Source organism: Elephantulus edwardii, unplaced genomic scaffold, assembly GCF_000299155.1.
Source record: "Elephantulus edwardii isolate Elephantulus edwardi_28Jun2011 unplaced genomic scaffold, EleEdw1.0 scaffold00236, whole genome shotgun sequence".
Taxonomy (NCBI): domain Eukaryota; kingdom Metazoa; phylum Chordata; class Mammalia; order Macroscelidea; family Macroscelididae; genus Elephantulus; species Elephantulus edwardii.
The window spans coordinates 4,014,668-4,025,407 of record NW_006399986.1 but is presented as its reverse complement, the minus strand read 5'-3'; the positions used below and the strand labels follow the sequence as shown (position 1 = coordinate 4,025,407).

General features: G+C 48.6%; 2 protein-coding genes across 2 annotated transcripts in view; one reads left to right on the top strand and one right to left on the bottom strand.

Annotated features, from left to right (window-relative positions):
* TULP2 (tubby like protein 2) overlaps positions 1-6,075 on the bottom strand; it is a 12,841-nt gene extending 6,766 nt beyond the window's left edge. The window contains exons 1-7 of the mRNA XM_006898741.1: positions 6,044-6,075; positions 5,600-5,651; positions 5,026-5,152; positions 3,712-3,852; positions 1,303-1,469; positions 792-1,085; positions 391-503 (exon numbers count right to left, since the gene is read on the bottom strand). Of these exons, the coding sequence (XP_006898803.1) occupies positions 391-503; positions 792-1,085; positions 1,303-1,469; positions 3,712-3,852; positions 5,026-5,152; positions 5,600-5,651; positions 6,044-6,075 (926 nt within the window). The remainder of the gene's footprint in view (positions 1-390; positions 504-791; positions 1,086-1,302; positions 1,470-3,711; positions 3,853-5,025; positions 5,153-5,599; positions 5,652-6,043) is intronic.
* Positions 6,076-8,280: 2,205 nt separating this feature from the next.
* The window catches only part of NUCB1 (nucleobindin 1), a 29,370-nt gene continuing 26,910 nt past the window's right edge, over positions 8,281-10,740 (top strand). Inside the window, exons 1-2 of the mRNA XM_006898740.1 lie at positions 8,281-8,331; positions 8,730-8,869. Coding sequence (XP_006898802.1) covers positions 8,741-8,869 — 129 coding nt within the window. The 5' untranslated portion in view covers positions 8,281-8,331; positions 8,730-8,740. The remainder of the gene's footprint in view (positions 8,332-8,729; positions 8,870-10,740) is intronic.

The window sequence follows — 10,740 nt, the reverse complement described above, 5'->3', positions numbered from 1 at the left end:
ACCCTCCTCCCAGTTTGTTCTTGTCCAAATGCCACAGTGCTTGTCAAAGCCAGTTCTGATTAATCTTCTTTGTCAGTGTATCCTTTGCCATTCCCTATCACTCCTCCCTGAGAGAGACTTCACCCTGAGTCATAAGGAAAAGGGGACGGCGTATTCTCTTAGAAGAAGCTAGATGTCTTAAAAGTACCAGTCCTTTCTCCAAAACCACAGCTTTTCCAGTTTCAAGGGGATTGAGGAGGGTGGGAAGACTATAAAACCCAGTAATTCCCTAGGAGAAGGAAACTAGAGCAGATGGAACTTGTGTTCAGTGACCTCTAGGGAAACATAGTCTACTTGTCCCCTTCATCCCTGGGCCACCATATTTTTCATCTACATTAGGACTCTGCCCACCTGACTTTGCCCACATAGTTGTCCCCATCTCGAGATAGGTCTGTGGGGTCCAGAGAGATGAGGTAGTTAGAGGTTTTGCTCTTTTTACGTTTACGTCCAGCCAGAAGGAAGTGCTGTGGATGGAAGGAACAACCTGTTAACATGTATTTTTGGCATCTGCCTAAGGTTAAGGGCTCATGCCCACGACAAAAGAAAGGGGGTTGGAGCAATCGCGTCCCAAGGCCTCTCGCGAGACATGTTTATTATTAAAGGAAGTCATTTGCTGGTTCCTTAGGGGAGTTTTGCGTTTTAGCAGCAAAAGAAGACGCCTGGCTAAGGCTTGACCGCCCACAAAAAGGGGTGACACTGTCTTCTGAAGGTACTGGGGTGGGGGGGGGAGGATTTGAAGAACCTATGCGCACCTTCCGTCCATCCGCTGCCTCTAGGTACAGGTAATAAAAGGGAAACATTCCCTTGTCCATGCCACGCTTGTCCCGGCTGATGCGGCACTGGACCGTATGGCCCCGCATAGCTGGCCGCAGCACATACGCCTCCATGTCCTCGCCCAGCCGAGGCCCCGGGGCGCGAAGTGGCAAGCGAAGCGTGTTCCCCATGTCTCCGCTACCGGTGCCATCCTCGCCTTCGGGGTACTGGGGCACTTCCTCGTGAGCAATTGCACAGGCCGAGTCCTCGGCAATCAGTTCGATGTCTGAGTCCTAGATCAAGAGCAAATTCAATGTGCAAGCCCCTCGAGGCTTGTCAACCTGTCAACCGTTCATTGGCCCTCCCTCAACAATGACTTAGTTGATTGGTGACATAGTTCTGTTGGCCCAATCACGACAGATCTTGTGGGCCCACCCACCAGGAGATAGGGTCTCTGATTGGGCCACGGAACTTTAGCTCCACCCTCACCGGAAACCCAGGGTAACTCACCTCCTCCGTCCCTCTCCATCCGGATTGGCTCTTTCCTCCCACGTGGTCAGACATCAAGCAACCATAAGTCAGGTTGTCATCGATTTGAAGTTCTTCCAAGCTGGGTTCCTTGTATTCTGCTCCTTCTGTGCCATACTGGGATTCGCTCCAGGCCTCAGTACTGGACCCTGAGAAGTGGGAGAAGGTTAAGACCAAGCTCAGGATGTCAGGATGTCTCAGCGATGGAGACACACGGCCACCAGTGTTTTACCTGAATTCCTGGGTTCCCAGCCCCTATTTGTTACCTTCTCCAGAATCTCCTGTTCCCCCATGTACACAAGAGTATCCCTCTTGGAGTGGGGAGTGGAGGACAGGGAGGAGTTGAGTCCTCCCTTTCCCTGCTCTTAGATAAGCACTAAATCTAGAGGAAGCGCAAGTGGAATTTGGGATGATAATTAAAAATTCTGTCATTGAAATCAGGAAGCTCTGGTGGCCTAATGAGTAAGACGGGAGATACAAATCTATGAGCTGCTTCAGGAAGAAAGATTTGAAGTCTCCTCCCATGCAATTTATAACCTCTGAAAACTCTCTAGGAAAGTCAGCAATGTAACATTTCAGTAACTGACTTTTTTGGTCAATGGAAAAAATAACAGTCCTACAAAACAGAGATGATGATGTTGTTGTTGTTATTGTGTGCGCTGTAGAGTCGGAACGGACCCATTGCTGACCCTCCAGAGGGTTTTTAAGAGGTAGTAATTCTGTGCCTTTGGGATTACAGCACAGCCATCTACCGTTGGGCCACCAGAGTTCCCTACTGGACTAAGTGGAACTGCCCAACTGGGGCTCGCCAACCAAAATAGTGGTGGTTTGTATTCGCCAGCTCTTCTGAAGGAGAAAGATGAGGTTGTCTGCTCCTGTGACGATTTACTGCCTCAGAAAACCTGTGAGACAGCTCTAGTCTGTTCTCCAGGGTCGCTGTGAATCAAAATGGACTCTGGCAGTGGATTCGGTCCTTAACGTCATTGGCTGTTACTTCAAAGGATCCCTGGTAGCACAAGGGGTTAAGTATTGGGCTGCTAACTGCAAGATGAGCGTCAACCCCACCAAGAGAGAAAGATGAAGTGATGTCTCCCTGTTAAGATTTACTGGCTTAGAGACCTAAGGGGGGAGTCCCCATGAGTCAGAATCAACCCAAAGCAGGAGATTTGATTATGGCTTTTCATACTGCACTTAAACAATAGAATATACTTCTTGGTATTGGAAAAAAATTTGGGGGGGTATTTTTAAATGACTGAAATATAAAATTTTAAATCTCAGCTTTTGGAAGAACCACTTGTTTTTTGCCTGTCTTGTACCTCTCCTCAAAGTTGGCCTTGGCTTCTGGACTCGCCCTGCATTTAAGAGCAGAGTCTCTGAGGACATGCTTGTTGACTGACCACAAGTTTTGTCCAAGAGGACATCCACAGAGTTCCTTGTGGGTGTGAGGCGATTATAAACTTTCAAGAAAGACTTAATCTTTGACCTCTTTGCAATTTTCTTCTTGCCCATGGCAGCTGTCATTTTTTGGGGGAATAGTAGTCATCAGTTTATTTCTTTATTTATTTTAGTTTTATTATTTTTGTGTGCGAGTACCATCAAATGGGATCTGACTGGTACAGGAGGAAATTGTCCCTCCTTCTCCAGCAAAGCATCTGGTGGATTTGAACCGCGCACCTCTGGGATTGCAGCACAGATTCTTGCCAGTAGGCCACCAAAGCTCACTGGTCAACAATGTTTTTTACAATGACAGCTTTGCATCCAGAGTAATATCTGGCCAGGACCAGCACCACCTTCCCAGATTTCATTTCTTCCCCATTTCTGGTGCAGGCCATCTGCACAGAGCCAAGTCTCCTATGGAGCTGCCAAGATTTGGGTGTATTTACAGGAGGAAGCAATCCCTGGAGAAGAGATACCACGCTGGGAAAGGTACAGTGTTGGTGAAAGAGAGGAAGAACCTCAAACAGAGAGACTGACACATTGACTATAACAGTGGATGTGAACATGACATAGATTGATTGTGAGGATGTTGTGGTGTGTAGGGTTTTTGAGAGCTGTAGTCCACTTGACGGCACATAACAACATAGCTGTACTTCCTGCCAATCACAAAAGACCACCTACCGTATAATTCCACTGAATGTCCAAAATAGATAGATTTATAGAAATGAAATCTACTAAGACTGAAGAAAGCCAAGGTGTGATTGCCACAGGCTGTGTAACTTATTTTGAGAGTCGATGAGAATGTTCCATAATTGATTGTAGGGATGGCTGCACAATTCTGTAAATATGTTGAAACCCAATGTGTCAGTGATTATTTTGCTGTTGAGTTGTGACTTCTTGACCCCCGGTCGCAGAGAGAGGGGAGCTCTGGGGAGCTCCCAAGGTCTAGGTTACCTGCTGTAGTCGGGGATCCCAGGGCCCCGTGCTCGCCGCTGGCGTCTCCACCGCAGCTCATGGTGCTGATGGTGCTACTGTAGGCACCAGAGTGCACATAGGCCTCAGACATGTTCTCCTGGAGGAGGAGGGTCCTGGGACCTGGGAGAGGGTGAACAGAAGTCCACTAAAGCTCTTCAAATTCCCATCCAGGAGCTGTGTTGCCAGTGGAAAGAGCGGCTGTTCAAATCCACTAACTGCTTCATGGAGAAAGATGGACAATCTCTCAGGCTGTTTCCAGCCTCTGAAAAGCCATTGCAAGGTCAGCTATGACTTTTTTCTGACTTTGACAATAGTGAGTCAGTCTGTACCATCAAATCAGATCTGACTGGTTCAGGAGGAGATTGCCCCTCCTTCTCCAGCAGAGCATCTGTGGATTCAAACCGCATACCTCTGGGATTGTAGTGCAGCTTCTTGCCTCTAGGCCACCAGAGCTCCCTTAACAGCAGTGAGTCTGAAGCTTGTTGTGGGGTTTTTGTTCTTTTATAGTTTAAGAAGATGGGCTTTAGTGGGATAGTGGGGAGTTAAGTTGTTAACCCAAAGACTGGTGGCGATTCGAATCTACCAACTAGTCAGCAGAAATGAGAGGGACAATCTCCTCTTGTGTGATTTACAGCCTCCAAATACCTTCCGGAGGGCCAGCTATGAATTGGTTCACACTCAAACCCTCTAGGACTCACTCAATCCTCAAAGGCTTTTAAGACTCAAGCAAGCAGGCATCCACCACCATAGATGCAGAGTCCGTTCGAAAGCTATCTAGTGTTCAGCTGGTACAATCATGTCAGGAATTCAGCTCTGTATTACAAGGGTCTCACCCACAGGCCCTGCTCAAGGCCCAGCCCCCACGTTCTAGACACTACCAGGCCCCGCCCCATATGAGCCCCGCCCCTTGTGAGCCCCGCCCCGTCTGGGCCCCGCCCCATACCCCCTCTCTGGGCTCCGCCCCTATGGCCCCGCCTCCCTGGCTCTTCTGGGGGCCTCTTTCAGGTTGTGTTACCTGGCTCTTGTAGGCCAGGCCCCAGAACTCCTCTAGGCTCCGCCCCCACCTCTATCTCCTTTTGCTCTGCTCTCGTAGGCTCCACCTCCTAACTCTACCAAGCCCAATCCCGGGGTTCTGCTCAACGTGCCTGGTACCCAAGCTTTGTCAAGTCTCGCCTCTCACTCCCCCTAGACTCTCTTTGACCCCACACTCTTTCTTACACTCCAGGAACACCCCGCCTCCAGGCTCTCGAGACCCTTCCCCTAAGTTGAGTGACCCTAGGAGTCTTTGCTCACTGTTTCCACTAGAGAGGCGCTCCTCTCGCCGCCGGTGTCGCCGAAGTCTTAAAGAAGAATCAGGATTGGCTTGAACCATAAACAGCTCTTGGCGCTTCCGTCGCTGCTTCTTTTCAAACAACCGCCACTGCGGAGATGGGAGAGAGGCGACATGGGGATCAGGGGTCTGACAGGAGGACTGAGGGAGGCAAGGGGAAGCCTCCATCGGTGGTGGCAGAGTTCACAGATTTCTTTCCTTTCCCCCTGAAATTCCGTTTTCTAGGTCTTGAGACCCTCCTCCCTTAAACCCAGGAGTCTATCACCTAGTTCTCGCCTTCTTCAGACCTGGGAGTCCAGGCATCACTCCTTCCTCTCTGTGGCTCAAGCTCCTTATAGACTGGAGGGGTCTTTACCAGGATTTGCCTTGTTATGAGGTGGGTTTGAGCCACCTCCCACTCATAATGACAACACAATGAAACTCCGCCCCACCCTGCTGGACTTTATTTTCCCAATGGGCGAACCCAAGGCTCCGGGACCTGGGGTCCCAGAGCAAATTCTGAGGGAGCAGAGAGAGAAGAGAGAGGATTAGCGTTACCTGCTGCTCCAGCTTCTGCAGCCTCAAGGCATCGAGTTCATCAGTCAAGACCCTGAGGAAGATTAAAAGTCTGTAGTGGCAAAAAAGCAGTATAGACCTGGTGGCCCTTCCCTCCCCTTTTCAAGACTAGCTTGGAATTCTGAGCACCTGTGAGGTCATAGAAGCTATAGATTCTATCCAGCTACAGTTCTGATGCCCCATTCCCAGCACTGGCCTATTTAGGACCCAGGAATCAGGGCACCCAGGTCCCCTTTGTCCTAGGAGTCCAGGTCCCCAGCCCTCTCCCCTATAGACCCAGGAGTCCATCCCAATACTTTCCTAGAGCCCCTTGTGATGATACTGGACATTACAAGCACAGTTAGGGGTCAAAGAGCTGAATGGCGGGGGCCATAATCAGGCCTTAAGTTCCTCCTCCCCCCTCACCAACCCCATTTTCCTACTCACTCTTTCTTCCATCTATCCTTCTCCTGAGACATTCTGCAGAAGCAAGGATTAGTCAGAATCCAAACCCAAGATGCCAATGGGTCTGCTTCCCAGCACCTGACCCTATGACTTAAGTTCTCTCTTGGAGCCCCACTACTTTTGACTCTTATCTACTCTGGAGGAGAGAGTAAAACTGCCCTCCCTAGGGTATCCAAGGCTATAATATTTTTAAAAATAATAATAAGTATTATTATTATTATTTATTTATGTACTGTCAAAGTGGATCTGACTGGTACAGGAGGCAATTATTCCTCCTTCTTCAGCAGAGCATCTGGTGGATTTGAACCATGCACCTCTGGGATTGCAGTGCAGCCTCTTGCCACTAGGCCACCAGAGCTCCCTGAGGCTGTAATCTTTTTGGAGGTAGATGGCCACATCTTTCTTCTGTTGAGCAGATAGTAGATTCAAGCTGTACACATTTTAGTTAGGTGTCCAGTGCTTAACTGCTCCTCTACTATGACCCAGACAGCCTGAGGAGGCTGGGTTCAGCTTTTTTTATTTCCTATAGAGTGAGTCTAGGAGTTAAGTTCTCACTACCTCAAATAACCAATTCTCTGCTCATAGCCTCATCTTGAACTCGGCTAGACCTAAGCACCAGGACTCAGGCCTGGGGTCCAAACACCTGTCCGTAGCCTAGCCCCCAAGTGCCCACCTGCCCAGGAATCACTGAATTGCCAATCTCGAACATACCTCACCGTTTCTGGGAACTGAGTCTCTAATCTCAAGGTCTCTGGGAAGTCGGGGAAGAACAGAGGGCTCAGGAGGGGGAGGAAGAGGATTTCCACTGCCCTGATCCTCTGGTTTGGCAACCCCCCTCACGCTTCACTTCCCACAAAGCAGTGATCACGGACCCCTGCGGCAGCCAGGCAACACTGCTTCAGGGGTTCTGAAGTGGAACCTCACATGAGTTCCTTAAAGGGACCTGAGAGGGACGTCATGGCAGTCTCACTCTTTTAATGTGAGAAACTGTGCCTTTTTTTAAAAAAAAAATAATCAACTCTCAATTTTTATGCTTAATTTTTCCATTTCTCTCGGTTTCTTGACATATTTAAGTGTTGTTGTTGTTGTTATGTGTCATTGACCCTATGCACAGCAGCCCTGAATCCTGCTCTGTCCTGAGCCAATCTCACTAACTCTGACACACCAACCCCATTGTCCAGACACTATATCAATCCATCTCATATGAAGCCTTCTTTTCCTGCGCTGTCCCTCCACCCTTCCAAGCATGATGTCCTTCTCCAAGGACCGGTCTCTCCTTGCCACGTGCCCAAAGTATGTTAAACGAAGCTTCAAAAGCCTAGAAAATCTTTTCAGTCAATTGCACATTTGGGAGTCTATAAAGATCTTCAAAAACTCTGGCCAGTTACATATAGCTCAAATCTCCTTCAAATCTCCTTTTTTCGAACAACCTATGAATTCTCTGCATCCTTTTTTGACGTTTACGAAGTTGTGGCAGGCAGTAGCTTTGGTAATTTTCACATCCAGCTCTGGAGTAGTGGAGAGCTGGTTGCTAAGCTCCTCGGCCTTTAAAGCGAGACTCCTTTTTTTTGTGTGTACCGTCAAAGTATCTGACTGGTACAGGAGAAGATTGCCCTTCCGTCTCCAGCAGTGCATCTGGTGGATTTGAGCCACGTTCTCTGGGATTGCAGTGCAGCTTCTTGCCACTAGGCCACCAGAGCTCGCTTAAAGTGAGTAACTTTTAAAGTGAACCACGCAGTACTATGGAGTGAAAATGAATGGGGAATGCGTGTCTCACTGTCCTGTCTCACATGCTGTACAGACACTGCATTAAAGCGTTTTCATAGCGTGGGAAAAAAAAGAAAATGAATAGGGAAAAAAACTCCAGCTCCCATTACGCAATGGGGTCAAGAGATCAGCTGATGTGAACGCATTTTTCTCCCGCCCTGCAGGGAACTGTAGTTCAAGAGCCTCCTTTACTCCTTTTGCCTTTTTTTTTTTTTTTTTTAAAAAAAAGGCCGGATACGTAGTGTCAGAGAGTCTAGGCTTCCGAGAAAGGAGGCGAAGCTTTCGGGAAAAGGCGAGCAACTTCGGTGAGGGGCGGGGCCATGCAAGGCAGAGGGACCAGTCCAGAGCCAGTCTCTAGCGTGGACCAATCAGAACACGTTAGGGGCGTGGCTTTGTGGATAGAGGGCGTGGTTTTCATGAGAGGGGCGTGGCCTAGAGGGGAAATCACCAAGAACGCACCGGAGGTCCATACCCGGGAAGACGCCCTCTGCGGTGGGAGGGAGGTGAGGGTTCGGGGTGTCCACACAACAGGGTCGTGGGGAGCAGGGTGGCTCAGGGGCCGGAGGGCTGGGAAGGTGGGTCTCAGAAAACGATCGAGTGGACCTTAGAGACTCTGGGAAAAGAAAAGACCCGGTGCTTGGACTTTGGGGTTTGGAAGAGGTAGGGGCGGAGGTCTTGCATGCTAGAATCTGGGGACAAGGATTCTTAGGTTTGGGGAAGAAACAGGTCGGAGCAAGGAAAAGCTGGGCATTCACAAACCTGGGACCCGGGGGATTAGATGTTTTTGAGCATTGACTTGGATTCGTGACGGGCGGCGCGGAGGGATAGACTTCTTTAGGGTTTCCTGGGAGAGAGGAGGTTTGGGGTTCACGTTGTGCACCTCGGGGGACCCCCCTTGCAGACATCGTCGCCATGCCTCCCTCCGGGCCCCGCGCTGCCCTCCTCCTGTCGCCGCTGCTATTGCTGCTGAGCACTGTTCTGGCCGTGCCCCTGGAGCGGGGGCCGCCCAAGAAGGAGGAGAACCCCGCCACCGAGAGCCCCGTGAGTGGCCCCCACTTGCTCTCCAAGCAGGTCTTTGCCCCGTGGTCCCTGGGGAGGGGGAATCCTCTGATGGCTTTCTGGCCTTGTAGACTGGTGCGCTTTGTACTTTACCTGGCATTCTTTGCAACCCTGGGAGTTTGACGTGGTGGAAAAAACTGGGGTGGGGACAAATTTCCAAGTGCTGTGCTGTTCCACACTGGATTTAGGAGATTTGGGGATTCCGGTTTGATTTTAAATGGTAAATCTGTATCATGCACCTATACCTCTCTTAAATTCACCCCACAAGAATTTGCAAAAAGAACTACAATTCCCAGAAGCAACATGGGTAGGTGATGTTAGTTTGCTTGCAGTGTTTTTAATCCCATAGAGCCCACGAGAGTTGTAGTTTTGGGGGTTTTTGTTTGTTTGTTTTCAATTTATTTATTAATTTTAATGAAAGTTTACAAAGACTTAGAATTTCCAGTCATTCATTGTTGCACTTTTCTCCCTGCCTCTTACCTCCCCCCCCCAATTCACTCTTCTCCTTGAAAAGAAAAACTCTTTCATTGTTATGAAGTCTCTCCCCACAAGTCCATTCCACTATGCAGCCTTCACTGTGGACTTCTGTAATGACAAGAATACCCATACATATATCCCTTTTAAATAGATCTCTTCCTCATCTGTTTCAATGCAATATACATCATTCCTCCCCTCCTTTTTTCTCTTAACCCTGATGTCAGTCCCATTTTACAACAGTGGCCCTTATGCAGTATTTGTCCTTTTGTGCCTGAGATATTTCACTCAGCATAATTTCCTCCAGCGTCATGTATTTTGCCTAGTATTTCATGAATTCTTTGTTTTTTAAAGCTTCATAGTATTCCATTGTGTGAATATACCAGAGCTTCTCTATCCATTCACTTGTTGATGGGCACTTGGGTTGCTTCCAGCTCTTTGCTATTAAGAACAAAGCTGCAGTAAATATGGGTGTGCGAAGAGGTGTAGTTTTAAGTGACAAGAGCCACCTGGAACCTCTGCTCGCCTGTTTATTAATCTCAACACGTGTTTATTGAATGCTACAGTAATTTTCACCTCTGGGGAAGATTTAAAGATCCATTTTCCCCATTTGTGGTCTGAATTGTCCAATAATTCCCTCTTGGGTCATGCATTTTGTGTTGATTCTGACTCAGTGTGGCCCCATGTGAAAGATTAAAATGACCCTGTAGGATTTCTTAGGTTGTAATCTTTCCATATTTTAGTGGCTTAGTGAGAAGTAGTTGCCCTGCTACTCTAAAGGTACACAGTTCAAATCCACCAGATGTTCCTCCAGAGAAAGTTGGGCAGTTTCCTCCTGTGCGATTTACAGCCTCTGAAAACCCACGTGGAGAATCAGCTATGAGTTGGTGACTTGATGGTACAGCACCATTGTACAGGAGCGGATTGCCAGCTCTTTGCGGTATAGGTACAGACAACCCTTATGCCATTACAGACCAACCTTGCTTGCTCAGCGTTAAAGACAAAAAAAAGGACAGAGTTCTGGGAGGATGGACATCAGGGGTGATGTTCAGAGAAGGAGGGCTGCTTGAACTAAGATCTAATGTGTGTGTGTGTGTGTGTGTGTGTGAGAGAGAGAAATATTGTGAGTGATACAGGAAGTGGAGGGAACAGCATTCTAGCCAAAGGGAACAGCATAGGCGAGGGAAGTATAGGAGGAAGTATAGTGAGTGGAGGGAGGTCCATGAGGACCGTGTGGGTGGATAAAATGGAACAAAGAAGCGAGAGCAGGATAGAAAATTAATTCAGAGACTAGGGCCAAGGGGAGCTCTGATGGCCTAATGGCAAGGAGCTGCAACTACAATCCCAGAGATGCACGGTTCGAATCCACCAGATGCTCT